General features: G+C 46.0%; 1 protein-coding gene across 1 annotated transcript in view; it reads right to left on the minus strand.

Moving 5' to 3' along the window:
* Fgd1 (FYVE, RhoGEF and PH domain containing 1) overlaps positions 1-17,419 on the minus strand; it is a 61,395-nt gene that overhangs the window by 26,235 nt on the left and 17,741 nt on the right. Inside the window, exons 2-7 of the mRNA XM_048336096.1 lie at positions 7,761-7,934; positions 7,104-7,281; positions 6,517-6,976; positions 3,866-3,955; positions 3,010-3,158; positions 28-184 (exon numbers count right to left, since the gene is read on the minus strand). Of these exons, the coding sequence (XP_048192053.1) occupies positions 28-184; positions 3,010-3,158; positions 3,866-3,955; positions 6,517-6,976; positions 7,104-7,281; positions 7,761-7,934 (1,208 nt within the window). The remainder of the gene's footprint in view (positions 1-27; positions 185-3,009; positions 3,159-3,865; positions 3,956-6,516; positions 6,977-7,103; positions 7,282-7,760; positions 7,935-17,419) is intronic.

The following is a 17,419-nucleotide window of genomic DNA, read 5'->3' on the forward strand; positions in this document are numbered from 1 at the left end:
TCTGTCCCTTCCAGCTTTAACACTTACCTGCACCTCATGTATGATGACTTTAAACTGGGTGGAGCGTTCTGTCCAGGTGTTAACCAGCTCCACAGCCCTGTCAAAGTTTTTCACATACTCGCCATACATCTTGAGGAAGGGGGCCAGTTTCTGCAGGATGTCTCCAATGCGTGGGTAGCGGTCCCTTGGGTAGAAGCAGAGGCTGACATGGTCTTGCTGATCGATCACCTAGTCTGGAGGATCTTTTCCCACAGGCTTCCAGCCCCAGGGAGACCATTGGAAGCTCCTCTCTCTCTCTCTCTCTCTCTCCTCCCTTCCTTTCCTCCATCTCTCCCTTTCTCCCTTCCTTCCTTCATTTCTTCCTTCCTTTCTCTCTTTCTTTTACTTTGTGCCAGTTCTGAGGCTGGAAATCAAGGCCTGGACACTGTCCCTTAGCGTGTTTGCTCAAGGCTGGTATTCTACCACTTGCGCCACAGCTTCACTTCTGGCCTTTTGTTGGTTAATTGGACAAAAGAGTCTCATAGACATTATTGACTAGACTGGCTTTGAATTGCAATCCTCAGATCTCAGCCTCCTTAGCAGCTAGGATTAAAGGCTGGAGCCACCAACACATTGTAGCTTCTTTGTTTCAATTCATTCTTTTTATAATAAACGTTTGTATGTGTGCTAGTACTGGGGTTTGAACTCAGGGCCTGGATGCTGTTGCTGACCCTTAGCCTTTTAACTCAAGTACTCTACCATGTGAACCATACCTCTATTTTTGGCATTTTTCTTGTTAATTGGACATAAAGTTCTCTCAGATTTGTCTGCCATGGCTGGCTTTGAATTGTGATCCTCACATCTCAGCCTCCGGAGTAGCTAGGATTACAGATGTGAGCCACCAGACACTGGGCCTAGAAACACATTTATCAGCCAGTTTGCTTTGTTGGAAATGCTGTTTACATGATAGGCCAATGAGGCCAACAGGCTTGGTTTGACCTGAGACCACAGCTTGAGACAACATCTGCCCCAACTCTCTCCTGCCCACACCCCAGGTACCTGTTCTGGAATGGTCTCCCTGAGCTTATAGCAAGGCCTACCTCATATACTCATTATTATTATTATTATTATTTTATTTTTTTATTTTTTGGCCAGTCCTGGGCCTTGGACTCAGGGCCTGAGCACTGTCCCTGGCTTCTTCCCGCTCAAGGCTAGCACTCTGCCACTTGAGCCACAGCGCCGCTTCTGGCCGTTTTCTGTATATGTGGTGCTGGGGAATCGAACCTAGGGCCTCGTGTATCCGAGGCAGGCACTCTTGCCACTAGGCTATATCCCCAGCCCCCATATACTCATTATTGATTCTGTGCCTGGCCTTGTGTTGAGTGCTACTGGGGACACAGGAAGTCATCCTAAATTGAGCCTTAACAGCTTCACTGTCTGGTAGGGGACACACAGTGATCCCTTCTCATAAGTCACAGTTTGATGTGGTAGACAGACCAGACTTGAGGCCACAGGTTGGGGCAGGGGGAGATAGCAGAACCAGCCCTCTGCGGTCACATTCTGGTTAGAGGGACACACACATCATTCTGTGTGTGCAGAACATGGAGATGACTGTATGTAGGGACTGACATGATCTGATTGTTATTCAGAAAGATCATTTAGAACCATGGCACTGGAAGCTCATGACTGTAATCCTAGCTACTTGGGAGGCTGAGATCTGAGCACTGTGGTTCAAAGCCAGCTGAAGCAGAGAAGTACAGCTGTGAGACTCTTATCTCCAATTAATCATCAAAAAGCCAGAAAAGGGGGCTGAGAATATGGCCTAGTGGTAGAGTGCTTGCATCGTATACAAGAAGCCCTGGGTTCGATTCCTCAGCACCACATATATAGAAAAGGCCAGAAGTGGCACTGTGGCTCAAGTGGCAGAGTGCTAGCCTTGAGCAAAAAGAAGCCAGGGACAGTGCTCAGGCACTGAGTTCAAGCCCCAGGACTACCAAAAAAAAAAAAAAAAAACCAGAAAAGAAGATGTGGCTGAAGTGGTAGCATGCCTGCCTTGAGCAGAAAAAGCCAAGAGAGAGTGTCAGGCCCTGAATTCAAGCACCAGTACTGGCACATTAGAGAGACAGAGAGAAACAGAGACTGAGAGACAGAGAGAGAAAGAGAAGCTAGGTGCCAGTGGCTTACACCTGTTATCCTAGCTACTCAGGAGACTGAGATCTGAGAATTGTGATTTGAAACCAGCCTAGGCAGGAAAGTCTGTGAGACTCTTATCTCCAATTAACTACTGAAAAAGCCAGGAGTGGAGCCAAGGCTAAAGCAGTAGAGTGCTATCCTTGAATACAAAAGCTCAGGGACAGCACCCAAGCCCTGAGTCCAAGCCTCAGGACAGATAAAAAAGAAAGACAAAGAAAAAAGAAAGCCCACTCACACAGGTAGCATAAAATTCAAAGGCTGGCCAGGCACCAGTGGCTCATGCCTGTAATACTAGTGCTCAGGAGGCTGAGATCAGAGGATCACAGTTTGAAGCCAGACCAGACAGAAAAAAAAAATCCCCGTGAAACTCTGATCTTCAATTAACCACTCAAAATGGAAGTGGTGCAGTGGCTCAAGTGGTAGAGCTCTAGCCTTGAGCATAAAGAGGCTCAGGGACAGAGCCCAGGCCCTGAGTTCAAGCCCCATAACCAACAAAAAAAATCTAAATGCTGGATTGGAAGAAGAAAACTTGGAGGTGGAAGTCTGCCTTTAAACTCCCCTTCCCCATCAGGACCCAGCCCAGACATTACCTCTTCTCTGAATCCTCCTCTGCCCGGAGGCTATGGATCCATTTGTTCACATCCTATTTTCACTTCCATCAAGTGCTTATAAAAACAGCATTTCTCAACCATCGAACACCTGTACACCAAGTATTTTCTAAGCTCTCTACAAGTATTAACACATTGACCAACTGTTCTTATTATTATCCCCATCTGGGCCTGGATTTGGTAGGCAAGTGGACAGAAGAGTAGGCAGCCTGGCACTGGGGCCCCTCACCATTCCTCCATGCGCTTCTCCAGCTCTGGCAGCAGGAACTGCTGATGGAAGCAATAGATGGAGCAGATGTTCGAGAAGATGCCATGAACTACGTCAGCAGGGAAGGAACTGCGGTTCCGAGCTTCTTCCAGCAGCCTGGCACAAAACACCTGTGGGAGAGGGAAGGCCTGCTCAATCCGGCCAGGCCTAGGGCTTAGCTGGGCAAGGGGCAGCTTACAGATGAGTGTCATGTTTGTACATAGCTTTGTGGAGCTGTGGGGTTAGCACTGGTCTTCAAAATGAGGAGCAAAGGAATGGAAATAAGGTATATATGAGGTTAGACTATAGGTGGTCAAAGTGAAAACCTAGAGCTAGGTGTTGGTATAATGAGAAGTCAGAATCATGGTTATGGTCAGAAATAGGTTGAATGGGAGAGATAGTTGAAATTCAATCCATTCATTTATCAAAGATTTTGATTGTCTATTGCATTGTCAGACATTGTCCTGCCTGGGATGGAGCAGGCAATAAAGCAGGCACAAATCTCTACCTTTAGGGATTCTAGTGTATTTGGGGTCAGGAACAGGCCAGAGGTAGGACAGATTCACAGTGAGGGAAAATTCAAGATCAGGGAAGAAAGTCAGTGTTCATCTCAGAGCTGCAGTCAGGAGTGATATATATACCCACAGGAGCGAGGGTTGATACCAGGATCAAATTTGAGATTACAGTCAGCTTCATGGACAAGTCTCCTTGTTAGAGAGGGGCCTTAGCACCTTTAAATTCTGGCCTCAGTTGTGGGGTTGGGCTCAGGTTCTTTCACTTTCCCATTGGAACTTCCTACTAGGTTCTGGGGTCCCGGAATCCCTGAGGGGTCATTCACCTGATCCAGGAGATGAAGCCTAGAAACATAGGCCTTCTCAGTTTGCAGGAGCTCATTGGCAATGTGGAATACTTTCTGCTGCACCGTCAGCTGGAAAGGAGGAGATAATCTCTGATCATAACCCAAACACAAGCCCTGGAAATTTTTTATTTTGGTACCAGTCCTGGGGCTTGAACTTAAGACCTGGGCACTGTCCTGACCTTTTTTTGCTCAAGGGTAGTACTTTACCACTTAAGCCACAGCTCTACTTCCAGCTTTTTGGTGGTTAATTGGAGATAAGATTCTGACAGACTTTCCTGCCTAGGCTGGCATCAGACTGCAATCCTTAGATCTCAGCCTTCTGAATAGCTAGACTTACAGATGTGAGCCACCAACACCAGCTGCTGCTTCTTCTTTTTTTGGGGGGGGGGGTGCTGGGGTTTAAGCTCAGGGCTTTGCACTTTCAAGGCAAGCACTCAGCATCTGAAACTACATCTCCAGCACTTTTTGCTTTGGCTATTTTTGTGTGTATGTGTGTGCCAGTCCTGAGGCTTGAACTCAGGGCCTGGGTGCTGTCCCTGAGCTTTTGTGCTTAAGGCTAGCACTCTCCACTTGATCAACAGACAGCTCTACTTTGACTATTTTTTGGTGCTTAGCTGGAGATGAGTCTTATGGACTTTCCTGCCTGGGCTGGCTTTAAATGAAAATCCTCAGATCTGAACTTCCTGAGTAGCTCGGATTACAGGCATGAGCCACCAACATCCAGCTAGTGGAAACTAATTTTTTTTTCAGGCAGGAAAGAAAAGTTTATTACCAAACGGCTGCCCTATGGCCAAGTTGATGCATGGCTGGAGAGAAGGGGAGATGAGCCAGGAGACAAGACACAGGACGTAAACACGGAGACATGTGGCATAACTAAATTTTCTTTAATGAAGAAAAAAAAGCCTGTTGCTATCATGTCTGGCCTGGCCTTGAACTCCTGAGCTCAAGTAATCTTCCCTAGTAGCTCTTTAGTAGCTGGGACTACAAGTGATTATTGCCACACCCAGCTCCCCTAAAATTCAAAAACAGCTTATAAACTGCTCTAAGCTTAACACCACCCTTAGATAACCCAGACCCAAGCTTTATCCCTGGCTCATAAAGCTCACCCTTGATTCTAATGGCACACACCACACCACCCCCCTTAGCCCTCATGGACCCATTCATCTGCTTTTCCTATTCATAGTGCTAAAGCATGGAAGCTGGGTATTCAGACCTCCTGCAATCAAATCTCAGTTCTTCCTTTCATTAACTTGCATAATAAGTTACTGAACTGTTAGTATTTAAGACTCCTTATCTATAAACACCACCAACGGATTAACTAGTCTATAACTATTAGCTATTTATTCACCCTCTTAGCTGCCTGCCAGCAAAAGCTTGTTTAATACCTGGAGTATGCGGGAAAACAGAAGTATAAAAATGGTAAAATTTGGGAAGTGGTACTGTGGCTCAAAGTGGTAGAGGGCTAGCCTTGAGTGACAGCACTCAAGCCCTGAGTTCAGGCCTCACAACCGCCAAAAAAAAAAAAAAAGGCTAAAAATCACCAGGTGCTGGTGGCTCACACCTGGAATCCTAGCTACTCAGGAGTCTGAAATCTAAGGATCACAGTGTGAAGGCAGCTGGTGCAGGAAAGTCCATGAGACTAACTCTACTAAACTACAAAAAAAAAAAACAAAACTGGAAGTAGAGCTCAAGTGGTAGAGTGTAAGTTTTGAGCATAAAAACTCAAGGACAGTGTCCAGCTCCTGAGATCAAGCTTCAGGACTGGCATAAAAATGGTAAAAATCCAATTGCTGCTGGATGCCAGTGGCATATGGCTGTAATGCCATCTACTCATAAAGATCTGATGTTTAAAAGCAGCCTGGGAAGCCAATTCCAAGAAAGACCTGCAAAAAGCTGGAAATGGAGAGGTGGCTCAAGTAGTAGAGTACTAACCTTCAGCAAAGGTGAACCTTGAGCGCGAGGCCCTGAGTACCAGCACACACACACACACACACACACACACACACACACACACACACACACATATTTCCTGGTGAACTAGTTTCCTATTCACTGGACACACACTTACTGAGCATCTTTCATCTCAGTAGTCTAGGGCCTCCTCTCCATACTGGAGCTTGATCTTGGGAGTTCTCCCAAGGTTTGAAAACAGGACAGTTTATAAAATTGTTAGGCTGCCAGAACCCAGAAAGGGATCCATGCTGCCAAAAGCCATCATCTCCACAATCTTAGTCCCTTTTAAGACTTTCAGCCCCTCCCCTAGCTTTGGGGAAGTCTCTCTGGGTTGTGAGAGGCTTTCTGTTATAGAGATAAGGAAACTGAGGCTTATAGTGGTGGATTAGACAGGGAAGGTACCTTTTCAGTGTCACCCAACTATTGAGCCATGGAAATTTCTAGTTGGGACAGGAATATAATGATCCCTAACCAGAATGCCCATCTTCAAGATGGAAAAACTAAGGGTCTAGGTCCTGAGTTCAAGCCCCAGGATCAGCATGAAAAACAAAACAACAGCAACAACAAAAAGACCTTACATGGAAACAATGCCTTGTTTGGGGGAAGAACCAAGCACAGAAGCCAGGATTTTGGTTTTCTGCACATGGTCCTGCCTCTTGGTGAACACGGGTCAGTACCTCCACAGACTCCTGTCTCTCCATTGGGGGCACTGGGATTTCTCTGTCCTTTACTTCCTCTTCCTCCTCCTCTTCCTCCTCCTCCTCATCCTCTTCTTCCTCCAGGTCACTGTCCACCTCCTGAGAGGCAGGCCGGTGGGGATTGGCCAAAGCAACAGGCATACTGGCCAAGGCAGGGGGCCCAGGACAGAGGCTGTGACTGGGGGCCCCATCATCACTGACGAAGCAGGTCTCTTCACTGTTAGATGGTGAGCTGATGCTGTCAATGCCACTGTCTCGGTTGGGTACTTTCTCACCATCCCGGGGCCCAGGAGCCAGCAGGAACAGGCAGCGGGAGGCCTCACCCTCTGATAGCTGGGACACTGGTGGCTGCAGGGGTGGCTGTGGCAACATAGCTGGCTCTGGGGGACCAGGCCAGGGGCCAGGGGCTGGCCTATCGGTGGTGACAATCACAGGTTCTCTGAGGCAGGGGCAGAAGACACACATGGAGGCAGGGCATAAGCTTGACTGAGAGGCCTTTTACAATTTTCCCTTCTGGTCCCAGACCTACCCTTCCCTGCCCAGGCTTCCACAGGGAACACACTCACCGTTCAAACTTCTCAATCAGTGAAGATACGGCTGCAGAACTGGGGCTGGCTTCTGCCCGGTGGGCCAGGCCCTTGGCCACTCGAGGGTCTGCAGGCAGCGGGCGTGATGGTGGAGGAGGGATGGGCTCAGGTGGGGGAAGCATCCGGGGCATCTGCAGGTAGCTGGGCTTTGGGGGAACTGGAGATTTGGATGGGGAAAGAGAGGAGAGACGTTGATGAGCTAGACTAGGAGGTGACTATTGTAACTATGGGAGCCAGGCCTCCTTACTCTCTTTACAAACCTCTTCTTTCTAAAAATTTAATTTATTTTTTTGAATTTTGCTGGTCCTTGGGCTTGAACTCAGGGTCTGGGTGTTATCCTTGAGGTTTTTTGCTCAAGGCTAGTATTCTACCACTCAAATCACAGCTCCACTTCTTGCTTTTTGCCCATTAATTGGAATTAAGAGTCTAACAGACAGTCCTTTCTAGGCTGGCCTTGAACCACAATCCTAAGATCTCAGCCTCCTATGTAGCTAGGATTATAGGCATGAGCCATCAGTGAGCACTCAGCAACCTCTGGGTACTTCTAATGAAGCCTTCTCCTTTGACACCAGTTAGCTTCTCCTTCCTCTGTCCTCTCCCCTGGGCCATTTTTCTGTTCTTTCTGGAAATACTTACCCTGTGGCTTTGGGCCCGGTGCCCGCTTCAGAGGTGAAGGACGCTGGCTAGGGATTTCGGTGGGGGGGCCTGGGTCTGAGCGAAGTCGCTGGGGACCTTCTGGATGAGGCTCAAGGCTCTGGCCAGGATCAAGGGACAAACTTTTAACCAGGATCCGGTTTCCCTGGTGCAGCACTGCAGAAAGGAAGAAACATTAGGTGAAGCGATTTTATCCCAAAGGAGACTAGGCAGTTGAATGTGTTAGCCACTATCTGGAGCCCTTTTCACCATCCATACTACATTACCAGGAAGTTTTTAGCCCAGTCCTCAAGTGGGAGACTAGGCCCAGGGCTACAGCTGTTGTCACCATTAGGTAGGACTTGTCTGTGATTAACACATGGATTCTATGTATGCTAGCAAGCATTGCTAAGCTTAACTAGGCTGGGTACCCTAAATAAAGTTGGTTTGCAACTTGTTTGCAAAGCCAAAATGGGGATGTTCACTGAAAACCATTCTTACTCGTGTGTGTGTGTGTGTGTGTGTGTGTGTGTGTGTGTGTGTGTGTGTGTACTAGTGCTGGGGCTTGAATTTGGTCCTTGCTCACTCTTCTCTCTCTCTTTCTCTCTCTCTGCTTTTTCCGCTCACAGCTGGCACTCTACCAATTCAACCATGCTTCCAGTTATGGCTTTTGTTTGTTACCTGGAAATAAGACTCTTCTGGATTTGTTTGCCTAGACTGGTTTTGAATTGTGATCCTCACATCTCCACCTCCTGAGTAGTAGTAGCTAGGAAGCTAGGAGTATAAGCATGAGCCAATAGTGCCAGGTTACCTCTATTTATAAAGGCATTTAGAATATCTGAACTTTCTTTTTTATAAATTTGTACAGTTGAGTATACTTAAAATGGTTTTAAAAAACAGAGGGCTGGGAATATAGCCTAGTGGTAGAGTGCTTGCCTTGTATTCATGAAGCCCTGGGTTTGATTCCTCAGTATCACACATATAGAAAAAGCCAGAAGTGGTGCTGTGGCTCAAGAGGTAGAATGCTAACCTTGAGCAAAAAGAAGCCGGGGACAGTGATCAGGCCCTGAGTTCAAGCCCTAGGACTGGAAAAAAAACAAAAACAAACAAACAAACAAACAAAAACAGACCCAGGCACTGGTGGCTCACGCCTGTAATCCTAGCTACTCAGGAGGCTGAGATCTGATGTTTGCAATTCAAAGCCAGCCTGGGCAGAAAAGTCATAAGACTCTTATCTCCAATTAACCATCAGAAAAAGATGGAAGTGCCACTGTGGCAGAGCACTAGCCTTGAGCAAAACAGCTCAGGTGCAGCATCCAGACCTTGAGTTCAAGCCCCATGACCAAACAAGAAAAAAAATGGTAAAACTGGAGCTGGGGGTGTGACACAGGTGTTAGAGTCAGCCTAGCAAACACAGGGCCCTGAGTTCAAACCCCAGTATCACCAAAAAATGCTAGAACCAGGGGCCAGAAGGTGGTTCAGTGGCAGAGAACCTCTTTACCATGTGTGAGACCCTGTGTCTATTCCCAAAATACATACAAATGATCCCATGTCACATAAGCAAACACTGTGCTTCTAAAATCCCCAGCTTCAGGCTGGGAATGTGGCTTAGCAGTAGAGTGTTTGCCTAGCATGAATGAAGCCCTAGGTTCCATTCTTTAGCACCACATAAACAGAAAAAGCCAGTAGGGGCATTGTGGCTCAAGTGGTAGAATTCTAGCTATAAGCAAAAGAAGCTCAGGGACACTGTCCAGGCCCTGAGTTCAAGCCCCAGAACTGGCAAAAAAAAATCAGCTTCTTAACACATTTATGCTCTCTATACAGGAATGTTTTTTGTTTTTATTTTTTGCCAGTCCTGGGGCTTGAACTCAGGGCCTAAGCACTGTCCCTGGCTTCTTTTGCTCAAGGCTAGCACTCTCCCTCTTGAGCCACAGCACCACTTCCAGGTTTTTCTGTTTATGTGGTGCTGAGGAATCAAACCCAGGGCTTCATGTATACAAGGCAAGCATTCTACTACTAAGCCACATTCCCAGCCCAGGAAAGTTTTTAAAACATAAGCAAGCCAGGCACTGATGGCTCTTCCCTGTATTCCTAGCTACTTAGGAGGCTGAGATCTGAAGATCCTTGTTTGAAGCCATTCCAGACATGAAAGCCTGTGAGAATTTTACCTCCAATTAACCAGAAAAAAAGCCAGAAGTTGAGCTGTGACTCAGTGGTAGATTGCCAACTTTAAGCAAGAAAGCCAAGTGAATATTAAGGCCCTGAGTTTAAGCCTAGTACCTACATAAAATAAAATGAGTAAGCCAGTCACACCAGTGGTTCAGGCCTATAATCCAGCTACTCAGGAGGCTGAGACCTGAGAATTACAGTTTGATACTGGCCCTGGCAAGAAAGTCCATGAGACTCTTATCTCCAATAAACTACTCAGAAAAAGCAGGAAGTGACACTGTGGCCAAGCGATAGCCATGAGCAAAAGAATCTCAGGGACAATGCCCAGACTCAGAGTTCAAGCCCTAGGACTAGCAAAAACTAAAAATGAAAAAAATAAGTAAAACCAGTAAGTAGCAAATTTGGAAAATAGATTCTTATCTCAGATTAACCAGCAAAAAAGCTGAAGTAGAGCCAGGCGATAGTGGTTCATGCTTATAATCTTAGCTACTCAACAGGTTGAGATCTGAGGACTACAGTTCAAAGCCAGCCTGAGCTGGAAAGTCCATGAGAATCTTATCTCCATTAAACTACAAAAAAAAAAGCCAGAAGTGGAGCTGTGACTCAAGTGGTAGAATGCTAGCATTGAGCAAAAGAAGCTTGGGAGCAGTGTCTAGGCCCTGAGTTCAAGTCCCAGGGCAGGCACAAAAATAAACAAAAAGCTAAAGTAGAGCTGTGGCTTGAGTAGCAGAGTGCCAGCCTGAGATACTGGTGCACATATATACGTATGGACACACACACATATATTCACACCCAAAACCTATGCCATCATCCTTTCGATTTTTTTTTTTTTGCCAGTCCTGGGCCCTGAACTCAGAGCCTGAGCACTGTCCCTGGCTTCCTTGTGCTCAAGGCTAGCACTCTACCACTGAAGCCATAGTGCCACTTCTGGCCATTTTCTATATACGTGGTACTGGGGAATCGAACCCAGGGCTTCATGTATATGAGGCAAGCTCTCTTGCCACTAGGCCATATTCCCAGCCCCCCTTTTGAAATCTTGATAGAAACCAGCTATCACACACCCTTGAAGTTATGGTCACATATAGTCACAAAGAGACTCCCACACTGGTACTTTTACCATCTCATGAAATAATCATACTTTTTTGTTGTCATTGTTGGTCATGGCGCTTGAACTCTGGGCCTTGACACTGTCCCTGAGATTTTTTTTTTTGCTCAAGGCCAGCATTCTACCACTGAGCCACAGTGCCACTTACAGCTTTTTCTGTTTATGTAGTACTGAGGAATCGAACCAAGGGCTTCGTGCATGCTAGGCAAGCCACATTCCCAGACCATTTTTTTGTCTGTCATGGGGCCTGAACTCTGGGTCTGGGTGGTGTCCCTGACCTCTTCAGCTTAAGGCTAGCACTCTACCACTTGAGCCACAGATCCACTTCCGGTGTTCCTATGGTTAATTGGAGATAAGAATCTCACAGGCTTTCCTGCCAGGGATGGCTTTGAACTGTGATCCTCAGATCACAGCCTCCTGAGTAGCTAGGATTACAGGTGTGAGCCACCAGCACGCAGCCATTCATTTTCTTATACAATCCTCAAATATGATGCCACCAAGTCACAAAAGGCAATGTGGACGTCACATAAACCATAATGTGCCTTTGTACATCTACACACATGGGTACACACAAAGACTATAGCCATGCAAAGTCCATTATAACAGACTAAACACGACCTCACACAACAACAAAACAGCATAAAGACACACAGCACTACAAAGTCAGAATCAGACACATACATAATTAATTATGTCATATTCATGACACAAAAACGTCCATGGCATCCCAGCTGGTCACCTAAGGATGCACACAATCACAAAGCCACCTGCTTTCTCTGCCTCAAAAACTTACAGCTTCAGACAATAGGAGTGATATTGATCAAGAAACATCATACTTATAATTGATATATTGAATTGAAGCCCTTTTGTACAATGATTTAAAGATTAAAAGAAAAACAAAAAAGCCAGCTGCCAGTGACTGAAGCCTGTAATCTTAGCTCTTCCAGAGGCTGAGATCTGAGGATGACAGTTCCAGGCCAACCCAAGGAAAGTCAGTGAGACGCTAATCTCCAATTAACCAGCAAAAGGCCAGTGGAGCTATGGCTCAAGAGGTAAAGTGCCAGCCTTTGGCAACAACAACAAAATCCACAAGGACAGCACCTAGGCCCAGAGTTCAAACCCTAATACAGTCACTAAAAGCAACAACCAAAAACCAAAAATCTAACATCTTTAACCTGAAGAGAGACAGCCAAATCTTTGCTCACAAGGTCAAACAGCCAGAGGAAATCACAGGAGATGTAGGTCTCCCAGTGGAAGAAGGAAAGGACTAGCTAACCTACAGAGTTACAGCAGCTTACCTGAGCCCCACTCACCCTGGCTGTAGCCCAACCCTGGTGGCCCCAGGGACTCAAGCCAAGGGCCCTTCCCAACCTGAGGGTTGTCCCAGTGGATCCCTTACCCAGTATCTTGCTCTAGGAACCAGTGTCCTTCCCCACCTGAGCAGAAAGGGCCCAACCTGGACAAAGGAGGTACTCCTCTCCTTATGGCCCAGTTGAGCTGCTTAGCTGTCCTGCTCAGCACATCCTGGCTGGTCCTGCCTGCCTTCCCCCTTGGGTGTGGGGGTTAAAGAGGATGAATCACCTGGAGGGAAGCACAGGCTGAGACACAGTTGGAAAGACACATGGCCAGAGAAAGTGAGAGACTCACAGAATAGCTGGCAGAGTCAAACTGCCAATGACAAACAAAGCCAGGATCCTACTGTACAGATAGATACACTACCCCACTGGTGCCAGAGGCCCAGAGACTCTGTCTGCTTCCTTGAGCCTGTATATGATACCTTCTCTGTGCCTCCACGTGTATGGGCCTTCCATTCCTCTCTGCTATACTACTAGTCCTCAGCATTGGGTAATCATAACATCCTCCATGACGCTGCCCTGGCTCACCTTCTGCCCCTAGATGCCCACAGATGGGCTTGTCTCTTCATTCTCTCTGCCACCTTGCAGGCCACCCTATAGAATAGGAGACTAAATGAAATTCACAAATTTGAGAATGTCCTAGAGTCCCAGGTAAGGTGGACAGAGATTGTCAGCCCAGTTTCTAGTGTGGAGATGAAGGCAGAGAGAGAGAGAGAGAGAGAGAGAGAGAGAGAGAGGGAGTGAAACACAGACAGACTGTAATTAGTCCAAGGTTACACAGACAGGCAATGGCTTTCATATCTTAGATTAGACTCCTTTCTTAACTTTGCTCTCCAAGGGAAGTTGGAAAAGAGGGGAACCAGGAGGGACAGAGGTGGACCCCAGTGCTTTAGGAAGTCACAAATTGAACTGATATAAGGCAATTAAAATATTTTTTTAGCCAGGTGCTGGTGGCTCATGCCTATAATCCTAGCTACTCAGGAGGCTGAGATCTGAGGATCACGGTTCAAAGCCAGTCCAGCCATCAAAGTCCCTGAGACTCTTATCACCAGTTAACCACCAGTAAACCAGAAGTGGAGTTGTGGCTCAAAGTTATAGAGTGCTAGCTTTGAGCAAAAGAGTTCAGGGACAGTGCCCAGGTCCTGAGTTCAAGCCCTATGATCGACCAAAAGGAATTTCTTTTAAAAAAAAGTCACAAACTGAGAGAGCAAGGGAAGGGGTGACACTGACCCCCAAAAAGTGTAGTTTTTAACTGACTTATGTAACTATAATCCCTCTATACATCACCTTTATACTAACAATATTTTTAATGAATTATGTAACTTGAGGATATGGATGGGATGGGGAAAGAGGGCAGAACAATGGAAGAGGTGACATTGACTAAGATACAATGTCCTCTAACCTGATTTCTGGGTTTTAACCCCCCTGTACAACTACTTAATAATAATGAATAGCTTGGGATCCTTACAAATAAGGATCATAGCTCCAGGTCAATGGGCAGAAAAGTCCACACATGCCTATCAACAGGGACACAAACAATAGAACAATCATAGTCCATGCATGCATCCAAACAGCAAGTGGTGAGACCCTACCTAAAAAGAAAGCAGTAAGAAAAAGAGACTGGATGTGTGGCTTGGCCTCCCAGCACAAGGTCCTGAGTACAAATCCCAGTACTTTCACAAAAAGCCACAAATTTTAGTGGGACACTCTAACCCCATCCAACAGGGGTTGGCAAGGCTCAGGCCAGGTTCCACTGGAGGGAAGGGCCACCATCCTTGTCTCTACTTTAGTACTCCCCTCTCCCTTCTCTCAGTCTATGTTCCCCAATTTCCTCCTAACTTTTCCCATAGTGGCTCCCCTAAACCTCACAGCTTGCTCACTTGAGGTGGTTGGTTGTATTTTCTTATACTACACTTAGATCACATAACATATTTGCAGAAGAACCATCCATAACTCTCTTCTGCCCATGGAAAACCAGATACTTTTTTTGCCAGTCCTGGGGTTTGAACTCAGGGCCTGGGCTCTGTCCTTGAGCCTCTCTGTGCTCAAGGCTAGCACTCTACCACTTGAGCCATAATGCCACTTTTGGCTTTTTCTGTTTGTGTGGTACTGAGGAATCAAACTCAGGGCTTCATGCATGCTAGGCAAACACTACCACTAAGGCACCTTCCCAGCCCTAGAAACTTCTTTGCTAGGTTTTTATGGTATCTCACAGCCTTCCTGAGTGAGCTCTCTGATTTCCGTCTTTAGTTTGATTCCCTCATATATTTCAGAGCTTGTTGGACTCTACGCAAGGGAAAAAAGAAAATCCTATACCTGCGCTCAGAGAGCTCCCAGTGTAGAATCCACCTCCCCTTTTCTAGAAACTATACTCTTAACATTGCCTCATCCTCTCTCTACCCTGCCAGGACCTAGCACTGAGTGTGTGTGTGTGTGTGTGTGTGTGTGTGTGTGTGTGTGTGTGCGTGTGTGTGTGTGTGTGCGCTTGAACTCAGGCTGTCCCTGAGCTGTTTTGGTCAAGGCTAGTGCTGTACCACTTGAGCCACATCTCTACTTCTGGCTTTTTCTTCTTTGGTAACTAATTGGAGATAAGAGTGTCATGGGCTTTCCTGTCTGGCAGCCTCCTGAGTAGCTAGCATGGCAGACATAAGCCGCTGAGGCCCAATGGGCTTCTTTTTTATTCAACTTACATGTCATCAATTACTTTACCTGAGATTGCTTTCTTATTGTATGTATGTATGTATGTATGTATGTATGTATGTATGTATTATCATACAGTAACTATAAGGGAGGATTGTATGTATTATCATACAGTAACTATAAGGGAGGATTTCATTGTGACATTTCCATGTATGTATACAATGAATTCCAATCAATCCCTTCCTTTATCTCTTACCTCCATCCCCATTCCTAATACAATTTTTAAAAGTTTTATTGTTCAATTTTCATGTATGTCAACAATCTACTTAGACAATGTTCGTCCTATTTCTTCCTCCTTAGCCCAACTTCCTCTTGCTAGAGCTTGCTTCTCTTTTCCCTCCCAGTGTTGATCAACAGCTTTCATTGAGGCACATATAGTTATAATGTATATCAAAATTATTCACCCTCTGGCATTGTTTTTTTTTCCAGTTTCCCTTCCCTCCCTTCCTTTTTTTCTTTCTGCCAGCACTATGGTTTGAACTGAGGGCTCATGCTCTGGCTTGGATTTTTCCCTCAAGGATGGCACTCTACTAGTTGAGCCACAGCTCTACTTCTGGCTTTTTGGTGGTTATTGGAGATAACTGTCTAATCGACTATCCTACCAGGATTGATTTTGAACCTCAGTCCTTAGATCTCAGCCTCCTGAGCAGCTGAGATTACAGGCATGAGCCACCAGGGCCCCAGATTATGTTCCCAATCTTAAAGACACGAGACAGTCATTCAGGAAAAATGAAGTGATGGTTTAGAAAGTGCAGTGCGGTCAACTTACCAGGGAAGCTCAGGGAAAGGAGAGGCAAGGGAAAGGAGAGGCAAGGGAAAGTATAGCCAAATAAAATACAGGATACCCAATTAAGTTTGAATTTTGGAGAAACAATGAATATTTTTATGGCAATCATATTTCATGCTGAAAGTTGTGTTTTTCATGAATAAAAAATTATAGAGCTGGGTGTGGTGATAAAGTCATGCCTGTAATCCCAGCATTCAGGTGGAGGAACGAGGGTCAAGAACCCGAGGCCACCATGGGCTGTATACTTATTTGTTTTTATTTTTATTATAAAAGTGATATACAGAGAGGTTACAGTTATATGTCATGTAAAGAGTACATTTCTTGCTGGGCACTAGTTACTCACACCTGTAATCTTAGCTTCTTAGAGGGCTGAGCTCTGAGGATGATGGCTTGAAGCCAGCCCAGGGCAGGAAAGTCTGTGAGACTCTTATCTCCAATTAACCACCAGGAAACTGGAAGTGGCGCTGTGGCTCAAAGTGGTAAAGCACTCACCTTGAACAAAAGAGCTCAACGATAGTGCCCAGGCCCCAGTTCAAGTCCAACGACCAGTCCTCCTCCCCCCAAAAAAGAGCACATTTCTTTTTTGATAGTGTTACCCCTTCCCCCACTTTCTCCCAGTTGGGCATACCTACAATCCTGTATCTTTCCTTTGCTTTTTTTTTTCTTTTTCTGGGATTTAAACTCAAGCCACTAAGCAGGTGCTCTACCACTTGAACCATGCCCCCAGTCCTTTTTCACTTTAGTTATTGTTCAGATGGGATCTCATGCTTTTTGCACAGGACAACTGGCATAGCTGGGATGATTAGGCGTGCTCCATACACTCCGCTTGTTTTTTGAAATGACTTCTTGGTTAACTTTTTTCCCAGGCTGGCTTCAAACTGCAATCCTCTCAATTTCTGTCCTGTCTCCTAAGTAACTGGGACCACAGGCACAAACTATTGCACACAAGGTTCCTGCACAGGTTTCATATCTTTTATCTGAAGTGCTTTGGACAGTAAGTATTTTCAATTTTGAAACTTTTTAGACTTTGGAATATTTCCAGGGATGTTACCTAACATGAAACTCCAAAACCTGAATTTCAGAGCATTTTGGATTTTAGATTGGGTTTTCCCAACTTTTCCTAAAAAAGTATGTGTTGTATGTCTGAAATTCAAATCTAGTTGTACCTTTCTGGAGCTAATACTGGCAACCATAGTGAAAGACGGTCTTTTTGTTTGTTTGTTTTGGGGCTGGTATTGGTATTTGAACCCAGCATCTTGCACTGGCTTAGTTTGCTCACTTGGCTGGTACTCCACCCCTGGAACCACACCTCCAGCTTCAGAGTGAATGAGCACACCTGGCAAACAAGCCCCCCCCCCCCCCCCCGCCAGATTGCTGGCCATTTAAGCCTCATGTAGGCAGGCAGCTACACAACTTAACCTGCAGTGAGCACCTGGATACCTGTGGCAATAACATTATTTCAGAGATAATCTTCAATTTGGTCTTATTTACTGAAAAACAGATGGGGCTGGAGAGATACAGACTGGGGTTAGAGCACTTGCCTGGC

This window comes from Perognathus longimembris, chromosome 28, assembly GCF_023159225.1.
Source record: "Perognathus longimembris pacificus isolate PPM17 chromosome 28, ASM2315922v1, whole genome shotgun sequence".
Taxonomy (NCBI): Eukaryota; Metazoa; Chordata; class Mammalia; order Rodentia; family Heteromyidae; genus Perognathus; species Perognathus longimembris.